The 15,585-nt window shown below is 37.6% G+C and overlaps 1 protein-coding gene across 1 annotated transcript in view; it reads right to left on the minus strand.

Moving 5' to 3' along the window:
- Nucleotides 1–3,793: 3,793 nt before the first annotated feature.
- Nucleotides 3,794–15,585, minus strand: part of LOC102415996 (C-type lectin domain family 7 member A) — a 54,952-nt gene continuing 43,160 nt past the window's right edge. Inside the window, exons 5-9 of the mRNA XM_044941139.2 lie at nt 13,530–13,625; nt 11,707–11,856; nt 9,973–10,124; nt 9,023–9,129; nt 3,794–4,912 (exon numbers count right to left, since the gene is read on the minus strand). Coding sequence (XP_044797074.2) covers nt 4,768–4,912; nt 9,023–9,129; nt 9,973–10,124; nt 11,707–11,856; nt 13,530–13,625 — 650 coding nt within the window. The 3' untranslated portion in view covers nt 3,794–4,767. The remainder of the gene's footprint in view (nt 4,913–9,022; nt 9,130–9,972; nt 10,125–11,706; nt 11,857–13,529; nt 13,626–15,585) is intronic.

The following is a 15,585-nucleotide window of genomic DNA, read 5'->3' on the forward strand; positions in this document are numbered from 1 at the left end:
TGGAGGGGATGATTTCAAAATGATTCAAGCACATTGCATTTTTTGTGCACCTTATTTCTCTTATTATTACATCAGTTTCACTTCATGTCATCAGGCATTAGATCACGGAGTTTGGAGTGTGTGTGTGTGCTTAGTTGCTCAGTTGTATCTGACTTTTGTGACCTCATGGACTCTAGCCCACCAGGCTCCTTTGTCCACTGGGATTCTCCAGGCAAGAATACTGGATCCTGCATTCCTCCAGGGGATCTTCCCAATCCAGGGATCAAACCCAGGTCTCCTGCATTTCAGGCTGATTTCTACCAAATAAGCCACCAGGGAAGCTCCTGTACAAATGGACTCAGCTGCTGGCTGGGATCTCTACTCAGGCACCACTGTGAGGAGAAATATGGTCTGCAGAGATGTAAGTGCTGCTTGCTCCAGTAAGTACTGGTTGCTCCAGCACTAAGCTCCATGTCCTTTCTCTGTTCCAATCTGATGTCCGTGCTGAAGCCCCACAGATTCTTGCATCTTCTTGATGCAAGACCCACTTGAATCACCCAGGAAGTGATCCACAATGCTGGGAAGCTGGATGTCCACCTTGGGCTCTCTTTTACCTACTGGGAGAAGTTGTAGGCTCAGGAAGACCCTCTGCAGTGCTGACCTGGGGGAGGGACAAGTGATCAGACTGTGACCATTCTTCTCATCCTTCCATGCAATCCTTCTCCATCTCTGTGAACCAGTGGAGTACTTGAGCCTCTGCCCTGTCTTCTGGGATTTTTGTCATAATGTGTTGTCTGTAAGTAGCTGCTAATTGGTCTTATGTGAGAGACTCTGCTTTAAAATATCTGAATTCTACAGGGATAGTTAGAGAGTTTGGGATCGACATATACACACTGCTATATTTAAAATGGATAACCAACGAGGACCTACTATATAGCACAAGGAACACTGCTAAACATTATATGGCAGCCTAAGGCAGAGGGGAGTTTGGGGGAGAATGGATACATGTAACCTCAGATATGCAGATGACACCCCTCTTATGGCAGAAAGTGAAGAAGAACTAAAGACCCTCTTGATGAAAGTGAAAGAAGAAAGTGAAAAAGTTGGCTTAAAGCTCAACATTCAGAAAACTAAGATCATGGCCTCTGGTCCCATCGCTTCATGACAAATAGATGGGGAAACAGTGGAAACAGTGACAGACTTTATTTGGGGGAGCTCCAAAATCTGCAGATGGTGATTGCAGCCATGAAATTAAAAGACACTTGCTCCTGGGAAGGAAAGTTATGACCAACCTAGACAGCATATTAAAAAGCAGAGACATTACCATCTTTCTAAAAAAAAATTAAATAAATAAATAAATAAAATAAAAAGCAGAGACATTACTTTGCCAACAAAGGTCCATCTAGTCAAGGCTATGGCTTTACCAGTAGTCATATATGGATGTGAGAGTTGGACTGTAAAGAAAGCTCAGCACCAAAGAATTGATGCTTTTGAACTGTGGTGTTGGAGAAGGCTCTTGAGAGTCCCTTGGACTGCAAGGAGATCCAACCAATCCATTTTAAGGAGATCAGTCCTGGGTGTTCATTGGAAGGAATGATGTTAAAGCTGGAGCTCCAATACTTTGGCCACCTGATGGGAAGAGCTGACTCATTGGAATAGACCTTGATGCTGGGAAAGATTGAGGGCAGGAGGAGAAGGGGATGACAGAGGATGAGATGGCTGGATTGCATCACCGATTCAATGGAGATGAGTTTGAGTAAACTCCAGGCATTGGTGATTGATAGGGAGGCCTGATGTGCTGCAGTCCATGGGATCACAAAGAGTCGGACATGACTGAGTGACTGAATTGAACTGAACTGGATACACGTATATGTGTGGCTGAGTCCCTTTGCTGTCCACCTGAAATTGTCACATTGTTAATCGGCTACACTTCACTATAAAATAAAAAGTTCAAAAATAAAGAAAAAATGTTTTAGTTCTATACACTAAATTTTCAGTTTGATATATTAGTTTTCCAAGAGACAAGTGCTTCAATAAATTTAATGTTAGTTAAAATTCAAGTAACTGTTTACTTCAGTTCATAGAAACCTTCACCTATTCCAGAAATTAAAAGTTCCCTAAACTAATATAAAGATAAAGATTATTTTAAATTTTAGAGAGAAAAGGCCTCCTGAAGTGAAGCATGAATCCTAAGTGTGATAAAGAAAAATATTCCATTGTGTATATGTACCACAGCTTTCTTATCCATTCATCTGTTGACGGAAATCTTGGTTGCTTCCATGTCCTGGCTATTATAAACAGTGCTGTGATGAACATTGGGGTACATGTGTCTCTTTCGATTCTGGTTTCCTCAATGTGTATGCCCAGCAGTGGGATTGCTGGGTCATATGGCAGGTCTATTTCCAGCTTTTTAAGGAATCTCCACACTGTTCTCCATAGTGGCTATACTAGTTTGCATTCCCACCAATAGTGTAAGAGGGTTCCCTTTTCTCCACACCCTCTCCAGCATTTATTGCTTGTAGACTTTTGGATATCAGCCATTCTGACTGGCATGAAATGGTACCTCATTGTGGTTTTGATTTGCATTTCTCTGATAATGAGTGATGTTGAGCATCTTTCATGTGTTTGTTAGCCTTCTGTATGTCTTCTTTGGAGAAATTTCTGTTTAGCTCTTTGGCCCACTTTTTGATCGGGTCATTTATTTTTCCAGGATTGAGCTGCAGGAGTTTATTGTATATTTTTGAGATAAATTCTTTGTCCTTTGCTTCGTTTTCTATTATTTTCTCCCATTCTGAAGGCTGCCTTTTCACCTTTCTTATAGTTTCCTTTGTTGTGAAGAAGCTTTTAATTTTAATTAGGTCCCATTTGTTTATTTTTGCTTTTATTTCCAATATTCTGGGAGGTGGGCCATAGAGGATCCTGCTGTGGCTTATGTCAGAGAGTGTTTTGCTTATGTTTTCCTCTAGGAGTTTAATAGTTACTGGTCTTACATTTAGATCTTTAATCCATTTTGAGTTTATTTTTGTATATGGTGTTAGAAAGTGTTCTAGATGTCCATCAGCAGATGAATGGATAAGAAAGCTGTGGTACATATACACAATGGAATATTACTCAGCCATTAAAAAGAATACATTTGAATCAGTTCTAATAAGGTGGATGAAACTGGAGCATATTATACAGAGTGAAGCAAGCCAGAAAAAAAAAAAAGCACTAATACAGTATACCAATGTATATATATGGAATTTAGAAAGAAGGTAATGATAACCCTGTATGCGAGACAGCAAAAGAGACACAGATGTACTGAACAGTCTTTTGGACTCTGGGAGAGGGCGAGGGCAGGATGATATGGGAGAATGGCATTGAAACATGTAAAATATCATATGTGAAACAAATCATCAGTCCAGGTTTGATGCATGATACAGGGTGCTCAGGACTGGTGCACTGGGATGACACAGAGGGATGGGATGGGGAGGGGGGTTCAGCATGGGGAACACATGTACATTCATGGTGGATTCAAGTCAATGTATGGCAAAACCAATACAATATTGTAAAGTAAAATAAATTAATTAAATTAATAAAAAAGAAAAATAAAATAATAAAAAAGAAAAATATTGTCTTATATATTATACATAAGATAAAAATCATGAAAAACTAAGTTGAATGGTAATAAAAATATACCAAGTGAAAATACAAAAAGACATAATCAATACTTTCTATAATCAGTAATCTATAATTACTTTCTATAATCAGTAAAGAAAAGGAGGAAGACAAACAAATAGAAAATCAATGAATAAAGAAAATAAAATAGCCACGCATGGAATAATTGACAAATAAGTAACAGAACAGGTGTTCTGTCTCACAGGTAATGTGGAAGTATTAGTTAAAACAATAAAAGAACATTTGTGCCTATTAAAATTGATAATGTAATATATTAGTAAGGGTTTGAAGAAACATATACATGTATTGTATATGTGGCTACTAATTAACAGCTTTTGCAGAAAGTATCTATACTTGAGGATTTATAAGATGCGTACTATTAGACATGGAAGTTTTTCTTCTCTATTTCTACTTTATAGAATATTCAAATACATTCACAGAGACATATATGTAATAAAGTTTCATGCTACAGTATCTACAGCAAAACGTTAGCCAAACTGTCTGGAAAGATACAATCCAAATGTTAACAGTGTAACTGGAAAGACAAAAAATCAGGAGAAAGGATTATGGAATCAGTTTTTATTCAATGTGCTTCTATTTTTTTATATATATTTTTAATTTTTCAACTATGAATTCTTACATTAATTGTGAAAATCTTGAATTTTAAAAGTGATAAAGTGGAAGTGCAGAAATGACTCATCTTCTCTGAAAGTACAAATATACTTCTCAGAAAAATAAAAATGGATGTACATAGTCATATCATGTTTCATCTTGATTTCCTGAACATCAGTTAAAAAATAGCTCAGTGTATGGGCTATTTCTTCACAATATATATGAGGGATACCATATGTTGCAGGAAAATTCAGCCAAAATAGAGGGGAAAAGAATATTACTAATAGTTTCTGAATTAAATCTTCATCTTTCCATCAAAATTAATTCCACTTGAAATCAAGTCAAAGAAGGTGCTTGTCAACCCCCTCCCCATGCAGATGAATCTCCAACATTTAAAGTATCTACATCAAATTTACAAGTTGTCTTACATATGCAATTAACAAACAGACCAGTGTCAGGAACACAACATTTACTTGCATCTTGCAGGTAACAGACGGATGCACCAGAATGTTGACTACTTCATTTATCTTCTGATAGTTTGAGATCAACACTAGCATAATTCTTCTCACAAATAAAGAAAAACTGCCTGGTGCACACTGTGGCAGCTACTTTGGTTGCTGTGACATATGCACAGTTGTTGTTTATTTTTGAATTCAACAGATTTCTGTTAAAGAGGGGAAAATTAAAAATTGAGTCTAATATTCAGACATAAATCATATTTCCAGTAGATATACTACTATGGACAAGAAGGGAGTTATATGTTTAGCTATCTCTCTGTTTATTCACTTAACAAACATTTCTAAAATATTATCATATTACCAAGATTCTGGAATGTAGATACAGAGTAAATCTATTTCTGTCCTCAAGGAGTTTATACAAAGAGAAGGAAAGATGCATTTATTTGGCACAGAAGAGTGGCTTCTAACTCAGACAAGGGGGAAAGAGTTTGCCAGGGAACACAGTTTTGATGTGGGAAGATTTTAGCTGACTCTTAAGTAAGACGTACCACTTAATGCAGAACCCCTACATAGAATGTGATGCATAGCTTATGAATTATTAAATAAATGCATGCACAAATAAATAAATGATATAATTATCTCATAAATTGGTGACCCAGAGAAAACCATAATTCAAAAATATGCATGCACCCAATGTTCATGGCAGCATTATTTACAGTAGGCAGGATGTGGGAATAACCTAAATGTCCATCAAAAGAGGAATGCATAAACAAGATATAGTACATATATACCATAGAATATTACTCAGCTATAAAAAAGAATGAAATCGGGTCATTTGCAGACATGTGAATAGACCTAGAGACTGTCATACAGGATGAAGAAAGTCAGAAAGAAAAAAACACGTATATTGTACATGAAGGTGGAAGAGGACAGTGAAAAAGTTGGCTTAAAACTCAACATTCAGAAAACGAAGATCATGGCATCTGGTTCCATCACTTCATGGGATAGATGGGGAAACACTGTCAGACTTTATTTTGGGGGGCTCCAAAATCACTGCAGATGGTGACTGCAGCCATGAAACTCAAAGACGCTCACTCCTTGGAAGAAAAGTTATGACCAACCTAGATAGCATATTGAAAAGCAGATACATTACTTTGCCAACAAAGGTCCGTCTAGTCAAGGCTATGGTTTTTCCAGTGGTCATGTATGGATGTGAGAGTTGGACTGTGAAGAAAGCTGAATGCCGAAGAATTGATGCTTTTGAACTGTGGTGTTGGAGAAGACTCTTGAGAGTCCCTTGGTATGCAAAGAGATCCAACCAGTCCATTCTAAAGGAGATCAGCCCTGGGTGTTCTTTGGAAGGAATGATGCTAAAGCTGAAACTCCAGTACTTTGGCCACCTGATGCGAAGAATTGACTCATTGGAAAAGTCTCTGATGCTGGAGGGATTGGGGGCAGGAGAAGAAGGGGATGACAGAGGATGAGATGGCTGGATGGCATCACTGACTCAATGGACGTGAGTCTGAGTGAACTCCAGGAGTTGGTGATGGACAGGGAGGCCTGGAGAGCTGCGATTCATGGGGTCACAAAGAGATGGACATGACTGAGCGACTGAACTGAACTGAACTGAACTGAACACACATATATGGAATCTGAAAAAATTGGTAAAGATGATCTTATTTACAAGGTAGAAATAGAGACACAGATGTAGAGAACGAACATATGGACAGCAAAGGGGAAAGGGGGCTGGGTGGGATGAATTGGGAGGTTGGGACTGAAATATATACACTGTTCCTACTATGAAAAGAAGAGAAGCGAAAAGCAAAGGAGAAAAGGAAAGATATAAACATCTGAATGCAGAGTTCCAAAGAATAGCAAGAAGAGATAAGAAAGCCTTCTTCAGCAGTCAATGCAAAGAAATAGAGGACAACAACAAAATGGGAAAGACTAGGAATCTCTTCAAGAAAATCAGAGATACCAAAGGAACATTTCATGCAAAGATGAGCTCGATAAATGACAGAAATGGTATGGACCTCACAGAAGCAGAAGATATTAAGAAGAGGTGGCAAGAATACACAGAAGAACTGTACAAAAAAGATCTTCATGACCCAGATAATCACGATGGCTTGATCACTCACCTAGAGCCAGACATCCTGGAATGTGAAGTCAAGTGGGCCTTAGAAAGCATCACTACGAACAAAGCTAGTGGAGGTGATGGAATTCCAGTTGAGCTCTTTCAAATCCTGAAAGATGATTCTGTGAAAGTGCTGCACTCAATATGCCAGCACATTTGGACAACTCAGCAGTGGCCACAGGACTGGAAAAGGTCAGTTTTCATTCCAACCCCAAAGAAAGGCAATTCGAAAGAATGCTCAAGCTACTGCACAATTGCACTCATCTCACACACTAGTAAAGTAATGCTCAAATTCTCCAAGCCAGGCTTCATCAATATGTGAACCGTGAACTTCCTGATGTTCAAGCTGGTTTTAGAAAAGGCAGAGGAACCAGAGATCAAATTGCCAACATCCACTGGATCATCGAAAAAGCAAGAGAGTTCCAGAAAAACATCTATTTCTGCTTTGTTGACTATGCCAAAGCCTTTGACTGTGTGGATCACAATAAACTGTGGAAAATTCTGAAAGAGATGGGAATGCCAGACCACCTGATCTGCCTCTTGAGAAATTTGTATGCAGGTCAGGAAGCAACAGTTAGAACTGGACATGGAACAACAGACTGGTTCCAAATAGGAAAAGGAGCTCGTCAAGGCTGTATATTGTCACCCTGCTTATTTAACTTCTATGCAGAGTACATCATGAGAAAGGCTGGGCTGGAAGAAGCACAAGCTGGAATCAAGGTTGCTGGGAGAAATATCAATAACCTCAGATATGCAGGGAGAAGGCGACAGCACCCCACTCCAGTACTCTTGCCTAGAAAATCCCATGGATGGAGGAACCTGGTAGGCTGCAGTCCACGGGGTTGCAAAGAGTCAGACACGACTGAGTGACTTCACTTTCACTTTTCACTTTCATGCATTGGAGAAGGAAATGGCAACCCACTCATGTTCTTGCCTGGAGAATCCCAGGGATGGGGGAGCCTGGTGGGCTACCATCTATGGGGTCGCACAGAGTCGGACACGAATGAAGCAACTTAGCAGCAGTAGCAGCAGATATGCAGATGACACCACTCTTACGGCAGAAAGTCAAGAGGAACTAGAAAGCCTCTTGATGAAGGTGAAAGAGGAGAGTGAAAAAGTTGGCTTAAAGCTCAACATTCAGAAAACAAAGATCATGGCATCTGGTCCCATCACTTCATGGGAAATAGATGGGGAAACAGTGTCAGACTTTATTTTTTGAGGTTCCAAAATCACTGCAGATGGTGACTGCAGCCATGAAATTCAAAGACGCTTACTCCTTGGAAGAAAAGTTATGACCAACCTAGATAGCATATTGAAAATCAGAGACATTACTTTGCCAACAAAGGTCCGTCTAGTCAAGGCTATGGTTTTTCCAGTGGTCATGTATGGATGTGAGATTTGGACTGTTAAGAAAGCTGAATGCCGAAGAATTGATGCTTTTGAACTGTGGTGTTGGAGAAGACTCTTGAGAGTCCCTTGGTATGCAAAGAGATCCAACCAGTCCATTCTAAAGGAGATCAGCCCTGGGTGTTCTTTGGAAGGAATGATGCTAAAGCTGAAACTCCAGTACTTTGGCCACCTGATGCGAAGAATTGACTCATTGGAAAAGTCTCTGATGCTGGGAGGGATTGGGGGCAGGAGGAGAAGGGGACGACAGAGGATGAGATGGCTGGATGGCATCACTGACTCCATGGACGTGAGTTTGAGTGAACTCTGGGAGTTGGTGATGGACAGGGAGGCCTGGCGTGCTGCGATTCATGGGGTCACAAAGAGTCGGACACGATTGAGTGACTGAACTGAACTGAGCAACCATCGAGTTGTGTGCTGTGGATTAACAAAACGTCAGAGACAGAATATTTTAGATTGAATGTGAGATGGTAAAGAAAACGAAATGCTAATTAGGAGCATAAAAGGGGAATGAATTTCAAAGCAGAAGATCAAGAATGACTTCAAAGAGAAAACAAATTTTAACTGAAAGTATTACTGGTTGAGGAAACTGCATGAATACAAGTATAGAAACATGGAAATCAGCAGTGTTTTTTGTAATGCCAAGGATATTTTACAAAATTAAAATTAGAATTGCTCTTGAGGTCAGAAAATCTTGCTTAATGAAACTTATCTGTTCAATTCATTTCCATAGTTAACAAGTAAACTGAAGCTTTCAAGTGTTTTGGATACTTACAGTTTATATTGTATCAAAGAACCATCTTCCCACATCCAGGGGCTGACACTTCCTTTTCGAGATAATCCAATCCAATAAAAATAAGACACCAAAGACTGAACAAAGTTCTGCAAAGGAAGAACCCTACATGTAATTTAATCCCTAGTCTTTTTTTTAACAATAAAAAATGAAAATATGTGAATGCACACTGCCATATTTAAAATGGATAACCAAGAAGGACCTAGAACATGGAACTCTGCTCAATGTTATGTGGCAGCCTGAATGAGAGAGAAGTTTGGGGGAGAGTGGATACATGTATATATACGGCTGAGTCCCTTTGCTGTTCACCTGAAACTGCCACAACATTGTGTGTTAATTGGCTATATACCCCGATACAAAATAAAAAGAAAATAATGTGAAGACAAACAATTATGATTTTTACCAAAATCTTTTTTTTTACATTTTCAATTAGGACTATTTATTATTGTCTAATCATTCCTTCTGCTTCCCTGGTGGAAGGAAACACAAGAGACATGGGTTTGATCCCTGGGTTGGGAAGATCCCTTGGAGAAGGGAAGGGCTACCCACTCCAATATGTGCCAAAAGTATCAACATATTAAAAGATCCATTATTATTAAAGGACTTCAAAACATGAAAAAAGGGCAACTCCCATAATGGTTTCATGAGAAATGCCTTTTTGTTCAGAAACCTCAGTTTGCTTCCTAGAGCAGATACAAAGCATCATTACCAGAGCTTAATGTTTTTCTGAGACAAAACTAAAATTGAGACACTGTAATTCCCACCAACAAGGGATTCTTTTTATTTACTACAAAGTTTTCTATTTGACTTGAAAAGACAAGTTATTGTCATTTAACAAGCACATGAGTTTCAGATGTTCTTTAAAAATTTTTAGCAATTTTCTCCTTGCATATAAAAAAATGGGAAAAATTTACAACTTCAGAACTCATTACCTGTTCATCCTCATCTTCTATTTTCAACAGATGAGAGCCCTGGTTGGTGCAGAATTTCTGACTCTCTTCAAAGGTTTTATCTATGTCAGAAAAATAGTAGCATTTCTCTTCACAGCAAGACCATTTGTTTTTGTATTCTTCCCTGTACTTTTCTTTAAAAAAAAAAAGTTTTTAAGTTAGTCTAATTCTCTTCCTGGAAAGTTTTGCTCCAGACATCCTTCCCAGCTCTACAGGTCTTACTACTTTCCATGAGCTCTGAGGACATCACTGCTAACTCAAAATGCAAAATAACGTGTCTGTCGTTCAGAGGGAAAGAGTACTTTTCTTTTTCTGCAAAGTTTTCTCCAAGATGCCATGAGCACCAGGACATGAATGTAAGAGTAGGAAATATTTAAGAGCGCAAAAACTGTATTGCTTTTGATATTTAATTTTTGTATCAATACTAACAATGCTTTCCTCCAGGAACTCTCTAGCTTCATCAAAGTACAGTGACTATTAGTTTGGGCTTCCTTGGTAGGTCAATGGTAAAGAATTCGCATGCCAATGCGGAGACAAAAGAGACACGGGTTCGATCCCTGGGTCAAGAAGATTCCCCTGGATGAGGAAGTGGCAACCCACTCCAGTATTTTTGCCTGGGAAATCCCATGGACAGAGGAACCTGGTGGGCTACACTCCATGAGGTTACAAACAGTTGGACACAAGTTAGCAACTAAACCACAACAACAGCAATTATTAGTTTAAAGAAAGAAAATAATCCATTTCTCCTTTCTCCTACCCATCAAATTGTACCATATGAAAAATGTAAGAACAAAAAATATAGTTACTAAAAAAGCATCTTTAAAGTATTTCCATAGAAGACAAAACAAAAGTAACTAAATTATATTCTAGCAAGAATATTTTAAGCAACTAGTTGCTAGTGGTAAGCAAAACAAACAGAGAGTTAAAGTCCCACCAGAGTGCTTATCAAAACTAGTAGATGGATATAGATAAGAGTCTTATTGAATTGACTGTTGACCTGGAGAAACTTCAGGGAAGCTCTCTGAATTTTCAGTTTATCCATGACTTTGAGAGATAGGATGGGATTGCTTGCAAGGTAAATTTTACCCATATGACCAAGTCAGGAGTTGGGATATATTTCAAGGGACTTGAGTTAGCAAAGTGATACATAGGATACATAGTTGTTGCTATTTGGTCCCTTAAGCCTTACCCGACTATTTTTGCAACCCCATGCAACCCCAAGGAGCCTGCCAGGCTCCTCTGTCCATGGGATTTCCCAGGCAAGAATACTGGAATGGGTGACCATTTCCTTCTCCAGATCTTTCCAACCCAACAATCGAACTCACATCTCCTGCATTGGCAGGTGGATCCTTTACTGCTGAGCCACCTGGGAAGTGACATAAGACAGTACCATTTCACAAGGGATCAGTGGAAAATATTGTCTTATAAAGAAGTAGGAAACTACTAAGCAATTATACTATATCTTATCCATACTAAATTAAATGCACTGAAAGATTTCCTTTGCTGATTGATATGACTCTTAAACTCAAAAATTATTTCACTTCTTATTTGCAAAGTCATTTAACTGACAGACCAATAAACAGAAACTACTAAATTTTGATTATCTACAGTTCAAAGATGCAGGCAAACCATGTGGCAAGAAATTGTATCTTCTTGAATAAAAAATATCTCTACCATACTTCACTTTTGTAGATCATGAGTTATGTTACTACATACCTGAGTTTAACCAATCCTTTGAAAAGCATTTATTTTTCATAGGAGTCCTGGTTTTCTCATATTCCTGCGTGTCATTATCCAACATGTTCTGATCATATTCCTGTGGGTCATTATCCAACATGTTCTGATAATTAAAAGAATTTTGAAAATCTGAAAATCATCAGCAAAAGACAGTTAGTTAGTTAGAGAGTTAGTTTAACAGGTAAAATATAAACTCTTTACACTAAACTTTTCATTTTCAAAATGAAGAAAATATATATATATATAATATTAAAAATCAGAAAAAAATTTTAAATCTTCTCCTGTAATTTCAATTTTGTTTCTCACATTTTAGAAACTGTATGAGAGAGTGAAATCTTCAAATGTCAACATAGTTCATTCTCTTTTTTTTTGTATTTCTCTTTTATTATTCTTATTTAATAATGAACAGACATACATTTAGTTTGTTGAAAAGCTAGAACCCAGGCTTTCTGGCTTCAAGTCTCCCTATTTTCCTTTTTTTTTTAATTTAAATTTATTCATTTTAATTAGAGGCTAATTACTTTAAAATATTGTTTTGGTTTTGCCATACATCAACATGAATCCATTGGGTGTACACGTGTTCCCAATCCTGAACCCCCCTCCCACTCCCTCACCCGTACCATCCCTCTGGGTCATCCCACTGCACCAGCCCCAAGCTTCCTGTATCCTGCATCAAACCTGGACTGGCGATTCGTTTCTTATATGATATTATACATGTTTCAATGCCATTCTCCCAAATCATCCCCCCCTTGACTCTACTTTTAGGAAAAGACAAAATGTTTAGATAAAATTTAACATAAAGAATGAAGTTTCTCAACCCAATCAAAAAGTGGGAAAAAAAATCTGAATAGACATTTCTCCAAAGAAGACATATAGATGGCTAACAAACACATGAAAAGATGCTCAACATCGCTCATTATTAGAGAAATGCAAATCAAACCCACAATGGAATATCACCTCACACTGGTCAGAATGGCTGCCATCAAAACGTTTACGAACAATAAACGCTAGAGAAGGTGTGGAGGAAAGGGAACCCTCTTGCATTGTTGGTGGGAATGTAAATTGATACAAACACTATGGAAGATGGCATGGAGATTCCTTAAAAAAAAAAAAAAAAAAAAAAAAAAACAGGAATAAAACCACCATATGACCCAGCAATCCCACTTCTAAGCATATACCCTGAGGAAACCAAAATTGAAAAACACACATGTATCCCTTTGTTCATTGCAGCACTGTTTACAATAGCTAGAACATGGAAGAAAACTAGATGTCCATTGACAGATGAATGGATAAAGGAGTTATGGTACATATACACAATGGAATATTACTCAGCCATAAAAAGGAATGGAGTTGAGTCAGTCCTGAGGTGGATGAACCTAGAACTTATTACACAGAGTGAAGTAAGTCAGAAAGAGAAAGATAACTATCATATTAACATATTGTAACACATTTATACAGAATCTAGAAAAATGGTACTGAAGAATTTACTTACAGAGCAGCAATGGAGAAACAGACATGGAGAATAGACTTGTGGACATGGGGAGAGGGGAGTGGAGGGTGAGATGTGTGGAAAGAGTAACATGGAAACTTACATTACCATATGTAAAATAGATAGCCAATGGGAATTTGCTGTATTTGGGAGGGAAACGGGAGGGAGGTTCAAAAGGGAGGAGATATATGTATTATACTTATGGCTGATTCATGTTGAGGTTTGACAGAAAACAACAAAATTCTGTAAAGCAATTATCCTCCAATAAAAACATAAATAAAATAAAAGAATGAAGTTTCTGTAGAATACTTACACTTAGTAGCAAAAAATGCTGATATTCCCAAAAGGATGACACATATAATTCCTAGTATTACTGCTGCAATACGTCCAGAAGATGCTGCTTGGAACACTGTCAAAAGAATGTGTAAACTGAAGATAAAGTGCCACAAGGCTACAATCTAGGTAATATTCTCTGAGCTTTTGTCTCACAAAAGCATACAGGTTAAGAATGAATTAGCACTGTCATGAAGTAGCTATTGTAACGCATTCAGTTCACAGGAGTATCATTTCACTTATTAAGGAAAAAAAAAAAACTTTCCATCTATTAGAAGTATTTGCCTCTGTTTTTAAATCATTGGTGCTCCCAATTTAAACATTATTTGGTGATGCAAAGGAAATGAGGGGAAGGGATGTAATTTTTTCTTTTCTTTCCAAGTAACATTTACTTTTTTAAAATCACCAATCTGTTATTTCTTATCTTGCTTACAATATGCATGGTATTTCCCTTATTTGAAGCTGTGCATGTGCGTTCAGTCATGTCTTTGTAACCCCATGAACTGTAGTCCTCCAGGCTCCTCTGTCCATGGGATATTCCAGACAAGAATACTGGAGTAGGTTGCCACTTCCTATTTCCTCTTAAGTCTTATTACTTCTAAGATAGAAAAGAAAAATACCAATAACAAAAATATTGATTTTAAAATTTAGATGACAACTGGAACCCTTCCTAGTTGGTATTCGGAGGAGGGATATAGTAAAAGAGTGTTTCTGAGTAAATAAACATAAAGCTAAGAAATACTAATTACTATAGTCAATTAAGCCCTAGTTAAGATTCAACTGAAAGACTAAGGGAAGAAATCACTTGCATTTCTATATACTAACAATGAAAAATCAGTAAGAGCAATAAAAGAGTCAATCTCATTCACCATTTCAACAAAAAGAATTAAATATCTAGGAATAAACTTACCTAAGGAGACGAAAGAACTGTACACAGAAAATTATAAGGCACTGATGAAAGAAATCAAAGATGACATAAATACATGGAGAGATATTCCATATTCCTGGGTAGGAAGAATCAATATTGTGAAAATGACCATACTACCAAATACAATCTACAGATTCAATGCAATCCCTATCAAATTACCAATGGCATTTTTCACAGAACTAAAACAAAAAATTTCACAATTCATATGGAAACACAAAAGACCCCAAATAGCCAACGCAGTCTTGAGAAAGAAGAATGGAGCTGGAGGAATCAAGCTTCCTGACTTCAGGTTATACTACAAAGCTACAGTCATCAAGACAGTATGATAATGGCACAAACACAGAAATATAAACCAATGGAACAAGATGAAAACTCAGAAATAAACCCATGCACTTATGGGTACCTTATTTTTGACAAAGGAGGAAAGAATATGCAATGGGGCAAAGACAGCCTCTTCAATAAATGGTGCTGGGAAAACTGGACAGCTACAAGCAAAAGAATGAAATTAGAACACTTCCTAACACCCTACACAAAGATAAACTCAAAATGGATTAAAAACCAAAATGTAAGACCAGAAACTATAAAACTCTTAGAGGAAAACATAAGCAGAACACTTGATGACATAAATCAAAGCAAGATCCTCTATGACCCACCTCCTAGAGTAATGGAAATAAAAACAAAAGTGAACAAGTGGGACCTGATTAAACTTACAAGCTTTTGCACAGCAAAGGAAACTATAAGCAAGGTGAAAAGAAAACCCTCAGAATGGGAGAAAATAATAGAAAATGAAATAACTGACAAAGGATTAATTTCCAAAATATACAAGTAGCTCATACAACTCAATACCAGAATAACAAACAACCCAATCAAAAAGTGGGAAAAAACACCTAAACAGACATTTCTCCAAAGAAGACATACAGATGGCTAACAAACATATGAAAAGATGCTCAACATTGCTCATTATTAGAGAAATGCAAATCAAAACTACAATGAGATATCACCTCACACTGCTCAGAATGGCCCTCATCAAAAAGTCTACCAATAGTAAGTGCTGAAGAGGGTGTGGAGAAAAGGGAACACTCTTGTGCTGTTGATGGGAATGTAAATT

Source organism: Bubalus bubalis, chromosome 4 (genome assembly GCF_019923935.1).
Source record: "Bubalus bubalis isolate 160015118507 breed Murrah chromosome 4, NDDB_SH_1, whole genome shotgun sequence".
In the NCBI taxonomy this organism is placed as follows: Eukaryota; Metazoa; Chordata; class Mammalia; order Artiodactyla; family Bovidae; genus Bubalus; species Bubalus bubalis.